The 17,756-nt window shown below is 42.9% G+C and overlaps 1 protein-coding gene across 2 annotated transcripts; it reads left to right on the top strand.

Moving 5' to 3' along the window:
* The first annotated feature begins 1,560 nt into the window (after positions 1 to 1,560).
* LOC124107979 (sulfotransferase 2A1-like) lies at positions 1,561 to 12,052 on the top strand. 2 transcript variants are annotated; one of them, XM_046466349.2, is made up of 6 exons: positions 1,561 to 1,764; positions 2,821 to 3,029; positions 3,794 to 3,941; positions 7,014 to 7,108; positions 8,854 to 9,031; positions 10,924 to 12,052. In XM_046466349.2, the coding sequence occupies exons 1-6, from the start codon at positions 1,629 to 1,631 to the stop codon at positions 11,034 to 11,036; spliced, it is 879 nt and encodes a 292-aa protein (XP_046322305.1). In that variant the 5' UTR covers positions 1,561 to 1,628; the 3' UTR covers positions 11,037 to 12,052. The 2 variants fall into 2 exon arrangements, with proteins under 2 accessions (XP_046322305.1, XP_046322306.1); XM_046466350.2 differs by having other exon boundaries at positions 1,562 to 1,764; positions 3,794 to 3,920.
* Positions 12,053 to 17,756: the final 5,704 nt, after the last annotated feature.

Below are 17,756 nucleotides of genomic sequence, written 5' to 3'. Positions count from 1 at the left end.
TAGGAAGGACTGGAGGTGAGAAAATGGAGAGTGGAGTGGACAAAATCATGCAGTGTGCATTATAAATACAGCACAGTGGGCTCCACCTTAATGCATCTCTATAAAGCGTAAGTACATAAATACTAGTGGATAGAGGAGGGAAAAGTGGGGGAGGAACATCACAGCCACTGGGGACGGAAGTGGAGCAAATGACATCCCATGCATGTATGATTCTGTCAAAATGAACCCAACTATTACGTGTCACCACAGTGCACCACTAAACCATCAGAAAGCTCACCATTTTACTCTGTCGCCTGGGTGGTGTCCACACTCCCTCATTCAACCCATGGGATTGGTGGACGGTGTAACTGGTGACACATATTATGTGTGCTTAGTGCTTTAGACACATGTCACGACTCCATAACTACTGAGCACTCACAGGGTCACGTGATTGCCATAACTCTCTAGAATTACTTGGCAATACTAGTAATGAAACAAAACTCAGGAAACAGTTTCCCCTTTTATAAAAGGTAGCTCTTTGGTCTTGATGGGCCCAGTGTTCTCTCTGTCCAGAGCACATGTGCCCCTGCAACTTTGCCTGACTCAGTTCCTCTCTGCCTTCAGCCAGACGAATACCAGTACCCCGACTGTTGGTCATTCTCCCCAGGATGCACACAGCAGTCTGTGGCCACATAGATCTAGATTCAGTGTCCACAGCTCCTAGTTCAACACACAAGTGCTCAGTCTATTGATTCTCCCAGGAATTAGCAGGAAGAGTGGAAAGTGTTCTTGTTCCTGATCATCAACATCTACAGGAAACCCCGTTGCCTTCAATGTGGGGTTTATGTCATTGATCAGCTGGATTTCCTTGTAGCTGACAGAAGCCCATGGGAACCGACACAAATGTAGGTGCATTTTTCAGCATTCCTGGAATCAGTAGGTCACTATTATGGGCCCCCTGGATGGGCGTGTTGCTTGAACATGTGGAGCTGTTGGTCCCCGAGTCCCCTGGGCACTGAGAGTGCTCAACCAAGGAAGAAACAGAGCTTCGATGGATCTTTGATAGATATGAAGATTCCCTCATCTCAGTCCCTAAATCCTGACACCATGCAACCCACTCCCACATGTTAATCAGAAGGAAAGGGAGTAGTGGACCCTGGAGTCAGTGACAGTCCACCCCTCTGTCTGCTGACTCTGAAGCAGGTTCTTGTCCTTTAGAGTCAAGGAGTCTTCAGTCCACAGTTCCACAAAGTCCTTCCAGGCTATTATTTTTACACTGTATCTATTGATTTCAGGTAAAATTTCCATTTTGAAAACTCTTCAAAATGCAAATAAACAAGAAAATGGCTTTCTTCAGGCCCCATGGATTCCTCAGTGGGGTTATTTTGCAGCACTTGCTATGGGGTCCCGTCCATGAACTCATGATCAGATCCTGATCTTTTCATTCCCTAAATGAGTCCAAAATTGCTCAATAAAAAGAAACTTTGATCACCAGTCACAAATTCATTTTATAACCAGTTAATTCGACAACCAGAAAAGTTAATGATTCTTTTGACTTTACTTCAAAGTTCAGTCTCCCAGTACCTCCCCCAACATCCAATGGTGGATACAGCTTGAACCCCTGCACCACGCACAGAGAGCTCATCACCATGACAGATGGCTACTTGTGGTTTGAAGGGTTACCTTTCCCTGTGCTTGGTTTTAGTCCTGAAGTTTTGAAAGAAGCATGTGCTCAGTTTGTGATAAAGGATGAAGACACAGTATTGGTGACCTACCCCAAATCAGGTAAGGAAACAGGACAGGGACCATCAATGGGAAAGGCGATGGCTGCGTTTCTCGCTTACTCAGCAGATGGATGGCCTGACCTCTCCATGCCAGTGAGCCCTGCTTTGGGGAAGAAGGGGCAGTGCCCCAGGCCACTTGCATCCAGTCTAGGACAGAGTGACATAAGTGCTGAGCAGAGGTCATCTGAGTTATGAGAGGGAGATACAGGAGTGAATTGTAAGCAGATTTGGGCATTTGTGTGGTGGCACGGGGAAAGGGGTGGAAGAGGGTGACCTGTGAAGACCTACTGGTGAAATACCAGCTCAACAGGAAGGAAAATTCAGAGTGGAGGTCATGTGGTGGAGGGATACTATAGAGCAGGAGGGTCAGCGTGGTCAGTAGCTTGTAATCAGAAAGAGCCTGGAAAATTCAAGGGACTGAAAGGACATGTGTCATGCACCTACAGGAGAAGGGCATGGAGCAGGATCACAGCAAACTGGGCGAGGATTGGGGCCAATGACCTTTGAAGGGACACGAGGTTGGAAAGTCAAGGGAAGTTGGGACATATTAGAAGGATCTCAGCCAAGAGCCAAGGGTTGCAAGCATCCAAATATCCACTGGTAGTTTAACGGGTAAACAAAATGTGGGGAGTTGATACAATGGAGTAAGATTCAGCCTTAACCAGGACACAGGCTGACTCCTTCTACAATATAGGTCAATTCTGGGACTCATGCTAAGTGCAGTCTGATGGGCACAAAAGGACAAATAGTATAGGAATCCCTGGGGCAAAGTGTAGTCAGGTTCACAGAAACAGAGAGCCCCATGGTGGGTTCCAGGGCCTGAAAGATGGAATTAGTAGGGAAATGTTGTTAAGGAGCAGAGAGTTTCAGTTTTTCAGACAAAAAGCTTCTGGACATCTGCTGAGCAACAGCAGGAACATGCTGAACACTGCTCAGCACCACCCCATGGCATGCTTAAAATGGGCAGATGGTAAAGTGCATGTCATGTATTTTATCATAAGTTTTGTTCACAAGCCAGGTTGAAGTGAGCGACCATCACTTTTCCTTCCTTCTCTAGGAACCAACTGGATGATTGAAATTCTCTGCCTGATTCACTCCCATGGTGATACCAAGTGGATTCGATCTGTGCCCACCTGGGAACGCTCACCCTGGATAGAGACAGATGTGGGTTACAAACTGTTAAATGAGAGAGAAGGTCCACGGCTCATGTCCTCTCACCTCCCCTTCCATCTCTTCCCCAAGTCTCTATTCACTTCCAAGGCCAAGGTCAGTGCCTAATGTTCAGCCCATGCTTTCCCCTTCCATGTGCCTAGGTCACCCTGCAGATCTTGCTGGGGTGTGTGCTCACTGGGTAGATTGATGAGACTGCAATTCCCAGATATTATTTAGGTTCATGTGGCTACAACCAGACCACACTTGAGTGCAAGGATGTGGACTATTCTGCAGATTAGCCTCACGTGAATTCAGGGGTAATACGACTGGCTAAAGTCAGAATCTTAGAAAACCACATTCATGTGTAAATTATAACTGCGTCTACACTAGAGTGTCCCAGCGTACAGCTCTTACAGATATTCGCCAGTACTCACTCAATCACTGCCTCCTGCCTGGTATGAGGAAGCACTCAAGTCAGTGTTGCACATATACGGGAAGCAGAGCCTGCATATATTGATGAATGCTCACATCCAGGGGACTGCTAGGATAGTGGCTAGCTAGGTAACAATGCCAGCCCTTGCACGTCACTGTGCTCTGTGATCAGCAGACTCTCTAGCCTCCCCATGGCTGATGGGTGATCAGCACAGATCATGGATATCCAAGATCTAACAAATTAAGAATTGTAATGCTGTCGGCTGTTATATGTAAATTGATAATAATAATATGTATATTTGGTAAATGAACGCTATAACTAATTTATTAAAGGAACCCATCATGTTTAATAAAGAGTAAGTAAGAACTGCCCAAGGAAAGATCAAGATCAAGGAGGGGAAATGACTGAGACTGATTTTTCATTTTCTCATTTTCCCTAATTTAAGGTGATTTATACCATGAGAAATCCCAAAGATGTTCTTGTGTCAGGTTATTATCATTGGACTATGACAAAACAATGTAAGAAACCAGAGTCACTGGAACAGTATTTTCAATGGTTCATCCAAGGAAACGGTGAGTGTTCTTCACATACAGGTCTGTGTCCGCTATTCTGCTGGTCTTTCTCTTGTTTTTTGGTATATCTATTTTATTCTTCTTCTGTGTATTTTCCACATATGAGAGAAAGCATACAACCCTTGACTCTGTGAGTCTGGCTTGTTTCAATCAGCATGCTGGTCTCCAGTTCCATCCATTTTCCTCAAAGTGACATAATTTAGTCCTTCTTTATGATGAGTAAAATCCATTGTGTATGAACCACATTCTCTGTATCCATTCATCAGTGGACACCAAGGCTGGTCCCATAGCTCAGCTGCTGGGAGTTGAACTGCTATCCACCTGGGGGGCATGTGTTGCTATAGTGTGCTATCTTTGTTTTGTTGGATCCCAAGGAGTTCTATGATTAGGGCACATGCTGGCTCCATTCCTAGTCTTTTGAGGAAACTTCAGACTGATATCCATGGTGTTGTTCTAATCTCCAATCCCGATAGTGTGTACGTGCTCCTTTTCACTCAGTCCCTCCCAGTGTTTACTCCTATTTGTGTTCTTTGTGATTGCCATTGTAACTGGAGAGAGACACGATCTCCATGTAGTTTCTATTTGCTTTTCTCTGGATGTTAAAGTCGTTGTGAATTTTTTTCATAAAATTGTTGGCCCTTGTATTTCTTCTTCTGAGAAATGATTGTGATTTGCCCATCTCTTGATTTGGTTATTTGGTTTTTGGTGTTAAGATTTTTGAACTTATCCCAATCAATAAATGGGCTAAGGAACTGAACAGGAACTTCTCAGAAGAAGATATACAATCAATCAACAAATACATGAAAAAATGTTCAATATCTCCAGTAAGTAGAGAAATGCAAATTAAAACTACCCTAAAATTTAATCTCACTCCAGTCATAATGTCAATTTTCAAAAATGCAAGCAATAAGTGTGGTAAGGATGTGGTAAGGGGAAAAGGCACACTCATACATTGCTGGTGGCACTGCAAATTGGTGCAACCACTCTGGAAAGCAGTATGGAGATTCCTTAGAAGACTTGGAATGGAACCACATTTGACCTAGCTATTCGACTCCTTGGTCTTTACCCAGAGGACTTAAAATCAGCAGACTATATTGACACAGCCACACCAATATTTATACCTGCTCAATTCACAATAGATAAACTTGGAAGCAACCTAGATGCCCTTCAATAGATGAATGGATAAAGAAGCTGTGGCACTTATACACAATGGACTATTACTCAGCATTAAGAGAAAATAAAATCATAGCATTTGCAGGTAAATGGATGGAGGTTTAGAATATCATGCTATGCAAAGTAAGCCAATCCTAAAAAAACAAGGCCAAATGTTCTCTGTGATAAGTGGACCCTGAATCAAAAGGGGTGGTAAGTTCATTGTGTACAATGAATCAAAATGCATTCTGGTGTATGTATAATTAATTAGAAGAAATAAATAATAATAATAATAATAATAACATTATTTTTGAGTTCTTTTATGCTCTGGATGTTAATCTTCTGTCAGAAAATTAGCTGGGAAAGGTTTTGCTCCCTTCTGTGAGCCCTCTCTCTCTGTCTCTCTCCTCACTGTGCGGAAGCTTTTCAACTTGAGCCTCTCCATTTATAAACTCTTGGTTTTCTTTCCTGAACACTAGGAGTCTTATAGAAGTAACGCTTGCACCTACAGGTCGGAAAATAGGCACTATGATTTCCACTAGTAGTTACGGTATTTATGGTCTAATTCCTGATTTTTGATCACTAGGAATTGATTTTTCTGCAGGATTTGGCTTCATTCTTCTACATGTAGATGTTCAGTTTTCCAAGCACCATTTATTAAAAAGGCTTTGTTTTCCCAACATTTGCTTTTGGTGTCTTTCTTAAGGGTCATTGGACTCTATCTGTGTGGGTCTGTCTCTGAGTCTTCTATTCTAATCTACTGATCTCAGTGAATGTTTTGATATTAGCAAACTTTTTTGTTACTATACCTCTTCTGTATAACTTGAGACTGGATAGACTTTAAAACATGATAAGTTCAGCATTATTATTATTATTCTATGGCACTGGGGATTAGACCCAGGGCTCTGCGGGTGCTAGTCAAGTGCTCTATGACTGAGCCACATCTCCAGCCCCTTTTCATACTTTATCTAGAGAGAGGGCCTCCCTAAGTTGCTGAGGCTTGCTTTGAACTCTCTATCCTCCTGCCTCAGCCTCCCGAGTATCTGGGATACAGGAATGCACCATCACATTCCTCTACCTGGGTATTTGTTGAAACCTTTGTGAATGGAATTGCATTCTTGAATTCTTCCTCAGCAGATTCATTCTCATGATGAAGAAAAGTGCTTGTTTTTTGCTTGTTGGTTTTATATGTTGCTATTTTCCTCAATTGATCATTTCTAGGAGTTTTTTGGGAAAGGTTCTTGGGTGTTCAAAGCAGAGACTCCTATCACCTGAGAACAGTGATAACGCGGCTTCTTTCTTTCCCACTGGTGAGGTTTTGATTCCCTTCTCTGCCAACACCTCTGGCTCGAGTCTCTAGAGCTCTGTTGAATGGCAGTGGTGAAAGTGGACATCCTTGTCTTGTTCCTGTGGTAGGAGAGATGCTTCCAATTTTTCTCGATTAGCATGATGTTGGCTTGGGGTTTGTCACACACAGCCCTCATGATGTTCAGCCAAATTCCTCTGTCAAGCAAGGCAAATTCTATTGATGTGGTGAAATACATTTATGGATTTGCCTGTGTTGACCCAACCTTACATCCCTGGATGGAAATCAATATCTCGTGATGTATAATCCTAAAGTGTGAACACAACATGTCCTGAGTATAATCTTAATGCTGAATAGGATTTGCTGAAATTTTAATAAGCTGTTCTGTATCTGTGTTCAGCAGGAATATTGGTCTGTTGTTTTCTTACTTGATCTGTGTTTCCCAGTTGGGTATCATTATGCGACTAGTTCCATAGAATGAAATCAGGAAAGATCCCTCTCTCTATTTTATTACCTGGTTTGAGCAGCATTTATCAATAATATGAGAATCAAGTTGTCAATGTGTATAGAGTGACATGGATGGCGTAGCCCTGTTTTGGTAGTGTGTAACCTGCACCCCTGTGTCTGCCCCACAGTGCCCTATGGATCATGGTTCGAGCACATTCGGGGCTGGATGTCCATGAGAGACAGGGAGAACGTCCTGCTGCTGAGTTATGAAGAGCTGCAGAAGGTGAGCCCCTCTCATAATTGGTGCCTACAGCACCCCAACATCCTCACTCTCCCAGAAGTCCCTGGTCCTATGTGTCTCCCTTCACGTTCCCTGTCAAAGCATAGGCTGTGGAGGTCACTGAGAGGAGATGAGCTTCTGGCCTCCATTTCCCTGCTTCTGTGAGACCCTCCCCAAGCTCCAAGCCTTTCTTCCTATCTTCCAAACTATTGCATCTGGCAACATCTAAAGGGCTCTTCCACAAATTTTTGGTCCTCCTGCCTCAGCCTCGCGAGTATCTGGGAAACAGGCAGGCACCATCAGACTCCTCGAGCAGAGTGCCACGGATTATGCCACCCCCTGGGCCTGCTGAGTTCTCTGCCTGCAGGACCTCCTCTGTTCCCAGAAACATAGCCATCAGAAGGGGTGGGGCAGAAAGCACTAATCCCAGAGTTCGGTCCACCTTTCTGGCTTCCCCCTTGACTGACAAAGTGACATGAAAGTGAGGTGCCACTTTGGGTGACTATTGTGAGGGGTCAGGGGCTGGAGTAACAGGCAGGGCCTGTGGATGAGCTCAGCCCTGGTGGGTGGGTGCAGGGTACAGCTGGGAACAGCAATGACTTCCAGTGACCTGAGGCACAGGGTGGGACTGTGGAGAAGAGTAACTAAGTATATATTTCAAAATAGCAAATGGAGAGGATGTTGAATGTTCCCAACTAAATAAATACTCTCATCTGAGTTTGCAGATGTGCCACTTACACTGACTGGATCGTCATACTTTGAGGAGGTACTTAGCCTAACGTTATTTTTCTGCTGGTGCAGAAAAAACTGCCCATGAACGGCACAGAGATGCACGGGGCTCTGTGGGAGGCTCACAGGTCCACACAGAATGGGAAGCTTTAAAATATTTAGAAGCTTTTTCAGAAGTGGTCAAAAATGAACAAAAAGTAAAGGAGTGAGCAGACCTTAGAAAACCCTTGTCCAGTGGGTGTGTCTTGGGGACAGAGAAGGTGCCACAGGCTCAGGCATCTGTTTCCCCTGGAGAAGGGACCCTGGTCACCTTCCTGCAGCTGCTTCCTGTTCTGCTGTGTCCTCAGCATGAGGCCAGTCCTCAGGGAGGAGCCTTGGTGCCATGTCAGCCACCTCAGCAGCAAGCTGCACACTGCCTGGGATTCTCCTCTCCAACCAACAGCATGTTCTTCCATTATTGCCACAGTTGGGTCTTCTTGTCACTCAGTGATTGGGGCTCCTGAAAACATGGCTATAATAAAGGACTATGGTGCTGACAGGAGCTCTAGGTCTCCGAGGAAATCCCTTCTTCTCATAATGACCTGTTTCCTTGCTGTGATCTCCCAGGAAAACCCATCCATAATCATGGGGTCAAGTTAAGGAGACACTGTAAAGCCCAGTGTGTTATTAAGTGTCAGCCAAGGGACGCAAGATCACTTGGGGTGAGGATTAGCCTTTGGGGACTTTGTCTCGATGCCTTATCTTGAAATCTCAGACGTCTCCTTAGAAACCCCAGCCCCTGCCTTTGGGGTGTCCTGACTCAGCCTCCTGGGAAGCCCCTGTGATGTCCACATCACCACACACCTCACGCCCTCTGCTGGCCCTGTCTCTGCCTCCCTCCTCTGGCGTCCCCAGCTGGCTTCTCCCATCCTGATGTCATTCCCTTCCTCTTCCTCCCACAGCCCTCCTAACACCCCTTCCCATCCTCTGAGTCCTGCTGTCCTGCTGTTCACAGCTTCCCTCTTCATGTTCACATGTAGGACCCAAGAAGCACCATAGAGAGGATCTGTCAGTTCCTGGAAAAGAAGTTGAGTCCAGAAGAACTGGACTCCGTCCTCAAGAACAGCTCCTTCCAAGTCATGAAACAAAACAAGATGTCCAACTTTGAAACATTGCCTGAAGCTTTATTTACTAAGCCTTTCTTAATTACAAGAAAAGGTAAATGCCCTGGTTTCAGAATGGGTTAGACTACGTGGGCATTCTTGTGTTTGCCCCCGGCACTGAGAATGCAGGTGTTGGGACATTTCAACTTGAATCCTTCATGGTCCAGAAAGCCTCTCGTGCCCTTCAGGAAAACTGTGTTCATGGGACTGGGATGGGCTGCAGGTACCTGGAGAAGGTTGACCCCTTCTTGGGGAGGAGAGCGGTTCTGGAGATGGTGGAGTCTGGGCCACTCCACTGGTGACTTACCACAGAGCACTGCCCTAAAGAGAGAGATACACAAAGAAAGACACGACTGGAGAGAGTGGAGAGGAGGGCATTTGCTATGAGACATTGTAAGGCCTCCTTCCTATGAGGAAAGACGAATCATGTCCCCACCCTTGGGTTCAGGCCTATTGAAAATGTCCACTCCAAGTAGTGGCAGGACCTGTTTTGCCATATTCCTCCAGTTCACATGGATCTGAAAGGGTGACCCATGGAATCAATATACTAAGTACTTCAAGGGATATTCAGGAGGTCAGGATTTCTGCCACCCAGTGAGCCTGGAACCCAGAGCCATAAAACAGAGATGGGGATGGGACTTGGGGAGGAGCCCAGGCCCAGCAGAAGAAATCAGTAAAGATTGTTCTACTAATGAAGATAACTATGAAAATGGGAGTCGTGTGTGGTATTAGGACAGCCATGACATATGACATAGGCTGCTACTTTATATTCATCTGAGTGTATTGTTTACATGCACATCTTACATTGGTTTAGCTATTGTTATGTTTTTATTAATTTATTAGATCAGTCTGCTATGTGAAAATTAATGTATATGATGCATAATGCTGTAATCACATAAGTAAAGGGTAAGAATCATGTCCATATATTTAGCACCCATGTCACCACCACCACTCTGTCACTGGGTATCCCCTCCAGGGAGTTTTTAAAACCCTTGTCTGTAAAGCTAGTCTATTCCTCATTTTTTATCAATCCTTTCAAAAAATATTTATTGAGCATATACGGTATAATTCCTTTAAGCAGTAATTCTTAGGCAATTTGTGAAAATGATTTCATACCCTAATATGTTAGAAGTGCATACCTTATGCACATTCAAAGAGGAAGTACACAGAACGTATCAGGTTTGATGATTGCTATGAACGAGGATGGAGATGTACGGTTCTGAGCTGAGAGCCCCCTGAGTCACTGCACTGGAGTAAACATTTGAGTGAGGCCAGTGGACAGAGGTGAAGGTGTCTGCTAGGACAGCACTCTGGGGTCAGGAGCAGGAAAGGTAAACACCCTGAGGAGGGGGCAGCCTGGCAAGTCTGAAGCTGAATCAGAAGACTGTGTCATGGAGCCGAGAGAGCAAATGGGCAGTCCCAGGGATGGAGTCCCAACCAACAAGGACCCTACACCTAGAGCCTCAAAGCACCAGGGAACTTGGCTGAAGGAGAGTGGACGTCCTGGGAGACTCTGAGCCCCCAGGGAATGGAGCCAATGGATCTGGCAAGGGGTCAACATGGGTTCCTTGTGCAGAAGGAATGATCACAGGGATTGGCCAAAGCAGAGACACTAGGTGTGACCTGCTCTCATCACCCAGGTCAGAAATTTTGTCAGCTTGGGCCAAAGTGCTCAAAAAACAAGTGGTCAGACTTAGTTCCAGTCCAGATGTTCTGATTTATAGCCAGGATGCTGCTTGTGGATTCTGTGCAGGATGGTTTGGGAGAGAAGGGCAGTCAGGACACACTTTCCAGACAGGTAGAAGGGGAAATGCACATGGTGTCCAGGCAGGAGAAGGCCTCACCAATGACCCAGGGGTCACTCTGCTGTCTTGACAGAGCAGGGAGGAGGTCTCCATCTCAAGACCTCTCCCTAGATCTGATCTGTGTCTACTTCATCTTTTCCAGGGATCTCTGGGGACTGGAAGAATCACCTCACAGTGGCCCAAGCTGAAGCCTTTGATAAAGTTTACCAGGAGAAGATGGCGGGTTTCCCCAAAGAGCTGTTCCCATGGGAGTAACCTCTAACAGGTCCAGGATCTTCCATGGACACTGTGTGGTTTTCCTGTCCTGGGACATGCTCAGGACTGAGGGGTTCTTCACGTAAAAACCACTTTTCAGGAAAAGGGGGTGGGAGAATAGGATAACATAAAGAACCAATGAAATATAAGATAATTGAGAAGCAAAAGGAATTCTAGTTGGTTAGAGTAGGAGAATGGAGGGGGAGGGGCATGTGGGGAAGGGGGATCAGGAAGGGAAATAGACTTCCACACATGGGTGGGTTTCTCTGCATGAGCCCAACTCCTATGTGAACCCACAAAGCTCTGACAGAATTTAAAACCTGTTTCTTCATTCTGAGCCTGTATTTTGCTTCTCTCATCACTTGCTTGTAAAAATGACTGGAATTTCCCTATTCACTTTGACACATCCTGGCATTTAAAAAAATCATGTATAATTTTAAACAGAAGCCTACCAATGTAAGATGAATATCACCCACAATTGTCTCTCATTCTTAAAACAAGAAATACAATGTAGCAGCACCTAGGGTTCCTTTTCTTTACGTGCATCTCCAGATTGTGTTGTGATGAGGATCTGGAGGAGTGTGATTTTCAGACTAGTTTATTCTCCTTCCTGGTGGTGTTTACATCATAAATAACAATTTCTCTGTTTGGGACTTTTCAAACATACATCAATGGTGAGAGAAATGATATATTCTGAGTTCTCATTTCTACTCAGCATTTACCACATGGTTTTATCTGAGCTGAGGTGTAATGAGTGGTTAGGAATTGACTGAGACTTGGGACACAGTTTCCTGTTCTCCTATAAGTGACCCTGGGTTTTCCCCTCACCAATTTCCCCATATTTAAAGCACTATTTGGCAAGCATGACACAACCAAAGGTACGAGTTTTCTAGGATACATTTAGAACTGAACTGGACTGTTCACTCATTGGCCCCTGGTAGGTGTTAGGAAATTTTTCTCCATAATCTTGTAATGAAGGTAAAGTCCAAATAAACTCTACCTCTGGACTGCTTTTAGTTCACTGTACAATTCACTAAATTTGGAGGTCATGCAGCAGAGCTATGTAGTATTAGTCTCCTGCACCTTACTCCTCAGTCTATACTCAAAGGTCTTGAAATCTACATAAGATAGTGACAAACCACATCAATGTTCAAGGTCACCATGACAGAGTCCCTGGATTTTCTATCAAACCAAACATAATCTAAGCACAATAATTGTATTTTATTATGTTTTTTCACAGCAATTTGTAAATCCCACCCCCCACCTGTGAACACAAAGGCATTGGTAGGGGTTATCCCACCGCCCACCAACAAGGCTTTTCACACTGTTATCAGTGCAGCAGAGATGGGCAACTGGACATCTTGGGCATCATTTCCAGCAAGGCCTAAACTTGGCTCTCAAGTCTTCAGATCCAGAAGTTCTAATGGGAAGAACTAACTGGTGAAAACACACAGTCATGAAGGTTACCCACAGAAAAGACATTGGAAATCATTCTCGCCTACTCTCTGGCAGGCGTGAACATCAGACATTACTTATGAGGATCACAGAGCAGGTCACGGGCACTAGGCTCATGGGCAGCAACAGTCATTCTTCTTCACAGCTCCTCAGCTGCCCTGTTTGGGCCTGAAGGCTCTCTCCACATAGAGTCCCAAATTCCTCACACCAAATCTCTGAGGAAGGCCTGGCCTGTGAATTCATCCAATGGCGGTTGGTGATGTGCCCATTATCAGGGAGTGTCTTGTTTGACTGGAGGTAGATGGTTAAAGCCAAGTCCCCCCGTCCTAGAGTATGCAGTGCAGATGAGGAGAAAGATAATAACCCCACATTCACAGAAATGAATGTCAACGTAGATCAGGATCAAATGTAGAGTGTGGAGTCAGGCAGAGACACCCACTGTGGAGTATCACGTCACGGTGAGGGGAGAGACAGAGTCGTCAGAGTCCCCATTTTAGATAGTGATAAGAAGGGCCCTCTGAGTCAGTGACAGGGCTTTCCTTGACATGAGGAATGGAGAGAGGGAGAGAGAAGGATCTGCCATCTTTCAGGAACAGTTGTGGCAGACAGAGCCCAAATGTAAGTGACCTGAAATGGAGACAAGTTTAGGCTGTTTGAGGAATGGCAGGAAGGCCACCTGGGTTGTATGAGGGTGGCTTCTCCTCAGCTCTGGAGGTAATTTGAGAGGGAGGCCCACTCAAAAATTCAAATACACGGAGTTTCAGGAATTCCTGTGTGTTATATGTTCAGATGTTCAACCCTCAAAGTCAATAAGTACTTAGCCAGAGGGTGGTGCTGCAGTCCGGCTGGGCCAAATAACCGGGAGGTGACAAGCAACTTGAAGGTTGAAGCAGGAACTGCTTTATTGCAGGGAAACTCAGTGGGAACTGAGCGGGCACTCACGGTAGCCAGAACCGCTTTATTGCGAGACAGCAGAGGTATATATACCTAACTGATTACACACAGCTTGATTCAATTAGTACCATCCAGATACAGCAATCAGCCAATAAGGAATCTCCACCATCTTAATGGCTCGGTGGCGTTGCCTCACAAGCAGTCCTCCTGGCAAACTGCCAGGCGCCATCTTAACTTGGTTGTGGCTCTCAACATCTCCCCCCTTTTGTTTAATTAAACAACAAGTATGTGGTTTAGGGACCGTGCCTGTTTTAGGTTGTCCGATACTACATATGGTCCTTACCCGTCATTGGATGGTCTGACCTCAAATCATCAGCTTCCTGGCTTAGGTTGGTACCATTGTAATTGGATCTTACCCGTCTTTGACTACCAGCCCAACATATATAGCCATACTTGTGGATAACGACCATAGTGGTTTTTACACAAGCACCATAAATAACTTGCTACAAGCAGAAGGAGGAGGATACAAAATGCCATGATACCAAGCCATAGACGGCTCCTTTGGAAAAATTTTACCACCGATGACACTGTCAGCAAAGATACCCTGGTACTATTACAATTATCTATAGATTAGCTCATAATGCATATAAGTGATACACAGTCCAGGTACGTTCTGTAAGCAGCTTCTTGTGCTACTTGTTGAGTACTTATTGATGCAGCAGTTTGTACAGTTTGTTGTGATAGCTATTGCAGAAGCTGTAGTAGCAGCAGCAGAAACAGCAACAGCTGTGATGATGGTAGCTGTAATTCTGAAGTACTAGAAATTCTTCTATTTTTGTCTTCACGGGAACTGGGATGAAGGCAGGAATTCTGGCAATGATGGCTAAAGAACCGTGTAGCATTCCGGCAGGTACTAAGAAAACAATCCTCTGAACAATCTAGTATATTATCCTGTACAGAATTACTAGATATAATGAAAAGGAAAGGTGAAAGTAAACAAACAGATCTGTTAATCTTCATATTTTAAAACAATCCTTGTATATTTCTGAATTTAGGTAGACTATTTCATAGACATTAACATTTTGAACACCTAGAAAAACTTGTAAGCTTAATTTTAAAGATATCTTTACTTTCAACTGTTTACCCAATTTAAATTAAACTGTTTAAATCACATGAATAAAAGATATTTGGATCCATTGCTTAAATTTTCATGAGCGTTTCTCATAAATGATATATGGACATATGCACGTACAGACATACAATACATAACACAAGTGTGCACACATAACAAACAACACATAACACAAATGTGCACACATACCACAATAGTAGAGGCTTTGTAGCTTTTCACAGGTGAAATCTCCATTGTAATGTTTAAAAACTCCACAGTTGATCAAAAAATAAAACTGATCAGAAAAACATTAACCTAGGTCTGTATGAGCTCAAAAAATAAAATTGAAAAAAGCACCCTTTCTACCACCTGGGTTTGACTCTTCTTTTGATATCTCATCCTTCTTCCTGTAACTTGCATATGAGTTTGAAGGTATTCCCACAAGGAAGCCTCAAGGTTTTTTACATTTGAAATAGGCCTTAATGGTGCTCATTATTCATGGTCTCCAGGTGTGGAAGAACCATAGTTGCAGATGTAAGGATAGCTGAACTGGAGTTCTGAGTATCAGCTGTTATGGATTTGAGCCAAATCGTCTTCTTTTTGGTCTGTAGAAATCGCTTTAGTTAGTCTCTCTGAAATCCAAATCAGCTGCTGTTTTCCCTGTGGAAACATACAAACAGACCCCCGACTCCAGACAATCACTGAGTCAGGACTTTTCCATTGTCCAGTTAGAATATCCTTCCAAAGTACCTTGGGCTTATGTACATTTTTTGGACGCATGTGCCTTTCCGCAGCACTAAGCCTTGATGAATCCAAATTTAAAAAGTTTAGAGTAAAAAGGGTTATGTTAAGTTTATCTTTCGGGGATTTACATCCCTTCCCAATTCCTTCTTTTTGTTTTAGTAAGTACATTTTAATAGTTTGATGAGCTCTTTCAACTATGCCTTGTCCCTGTGGATTATCCAGGATACCTGTTATATGAGTAATGCCAAATGATGAGCAAAATTGCTTGAAAGAAGTAGAAGTATAGCCAGGGCCATTATCTGTTTTTAACTGTTTTGGAATGCCCACAGTGGCAAAATTTTGTAAGCAATGAGATATAATATCTTTAGTTTTTTTCTCTGGTATGAAGGGAGCCCATCAAGTATCCAGAAGAAGTGTCAACTGTAACATGCAAATATTTTTATTTTTGCAATTCTGGCAAATGCGTGACGTCCATTTGCCATATATGATTAGGTATCAGTCCTCTAGGATTGATTCCAAGATTAACTTGTGGTAAAAAGGTCACACAATTTTGACATTGCTTTATTATATGTCTAGCTTGTTCCTTAGTTATTTTAAAACGCTTTTGTAATGTATTAGCATTAACATGGTAGGCTTTGTGAAAATTTGTAGCTTCTTCTAGTATTGAAAAAACGTGTATGTCATGTGTAGTTTTATCTGATAAATCATTGCCCAAACTAAGGGCCCCAGGCAATCCTGTATGTGCCCTGATATGTTCTATGAAGAATGGATCTTTTCTGTTCCAGATTAGACTTTGTATAGTGGAAAACAAAGAGAAAACAGTAGAGGAAGTGGAAATTCTACCAGCATCTTCAAGGGATATTATAGCATTAACTATATATTGACTGTCAGAAAATAAATTAAATACAGAATCTTTAAACATCACAAAAGCTTGTAATATTGCATTAAGCTCTACTTTTTGAGATGATTTTTTGGGTACTAAAAATGTAAAAGCTTGATCAGGGGTAACTACTGCTGCTGTACCATTATTTGACCCATCTATAAATATTATTGGAGCATTCATGATAGGTGTTTTTCTTGTCATTTTTGGAAAAACTACAGGATGTGAGGACCAAAAAGACAACAAAGGATTGCATGGTAGGTGATTATCAAATGAACAAGTCGATTTGCACATGATTATTGCCCAAGTATTTAACTCATTAGCTAACTCATTAATCTGATCCATAGTATATGGAGTAATAATTTTATTAGGAGAAATTCCAAAAACTCTCTTTGCTGCTTTTATTCCTTTGAGTATTAATTGTCCTACAGCCTCAGGATACCTAGTAAGAATAGTGTTAGGAGAATAAGATAAATGTATCCATAATAATGGAACTTCTTGCCAAAATACTCCCATAGGAATATTTTTAGTTGGTAATACAATAAATAGCAGAGGCAAACTTATATCAATTCTGTCCAGATGCATATTTTCCATATATGTTTCAATGAGTTTTAATGTCTCTCTTGCTTCAGGCATTAACATGCGGGGTGAATTTGGATCTGATGGACCTTTTAGGATATCAAATAAAGGTCCCAACTCTCCTGTTGGTATGCCTAGATAAGACCTTATCCAATTTATGTCTCCTAACAATTTTTGAAAGTCGTTAAGTGTTCTAAGTCGATCTACTCGTATTTGAATTTTTGGTGGGCAGATCATGGTCGAGGATAATAGAATTCCTAAATAATTAATTGGAAAATTTAACTGCACTTTATCTATTTATCTCTAGGTTATAATTTTTTAATAAGTTTGTAAGTGTGGCATAACATTCTAACAATGTATTTTTATCTTTGTGTGCTAATAATACATCATCCATATAATGAAATACTTGTAGTTCAGGATTTTGATTTCTAAGTGGCTGGATTGCTTTGTTAACATAAATTTGACACATAGTAGGGCTGTTAGCCATCCCTCGAGGGAGTACTTTCCATTCATATCTCTGATCAGGACCTTCATGATTCAGTGCAGGGATAGTAAATGCAAAATGTGGACTATCCTCAGGATGAATTGGAATTGAAAAAAAAAGCAATCTTTAATATCTGTATCTAAAACATACCAGGTTTTTGGCAAAGCAGACAGTTGAGGAATCCCCGATTGAGCAGGTCCCATAATAACCATCTCGTTATTAATAGCTCTTAAATCTTGCAATAATCTCCATTTGCCAGATTTCCTTTTAATAATAAAAATGGGAGTATTATGGGGATATACAGAAGGTTGTATATGTCCCTCCACTAATTGTTGTTTGACCAGGTCATGGGCTGCTTGTATCTTTTCTTTAGTCAGGGGCCACTGAGGAACCCATACTGGTCTTTCTGATTTCCAAGTAATTTTGATTGTCTCAGTGGCCCTTTCTTAAAATCCAACCCATGTCTGTCCATTCCTTGATCTATTTGTATTGGTGCTGCTATACCTTGTTCTTGTTTTTCTAATCTTTTTCCTTTCCTAAAACCTTGTCTAGTCATAATAGTGGGTGCATTTT

The sequence above is a fragment of the Marmota monax genome, unplaced genomic scaffold, assembly GCF_021218885.2.
Source record: "Marmota monax isolate L192 unplaced genomic scaffold, Marmota_monax_Labrador192_F-V1.1 WCK01_AAM20220418_F8-fsc00160, whole genome shotgun sequence".
Classification (NCBI taxonomy): domain Eukaryota; kingdom Metazoa; phylum Chordata; class Mammalia; order Rodentia; family Sciuridae; genus Marmota; species Marmota monax.
The sequence above is the reverse complement of the archived record's forward strand: the minus strand, read 5'-3'. Positions and strand labels throughout refer to the sequence as shown.

Bases quoted from the DNA above. Each gene is read 5' to 3' on its own strand.
- LOC124107979 (XM_046466349.2), top strand. From the start codon at position 1,629: ATGACAGATGGCTACTTGTGGTTTGAAGGGTTACCTTTCCCTGTGCTT. The intron at 3,030-3,793 runs GTCAGTGCCTAA...CCCTAATTTAAG, and splicing joins TATTCACTTCCAAGGCCAAG to GTGATTTATACCATGAGAAA. The intron at 7,109-8,853 runs GTGAGCCCCTCT...GTTCACATGTAG, and splicing joins GTTATGAAGAGCTGCAGAAG to GACCCAAGAAGCACCATAGA.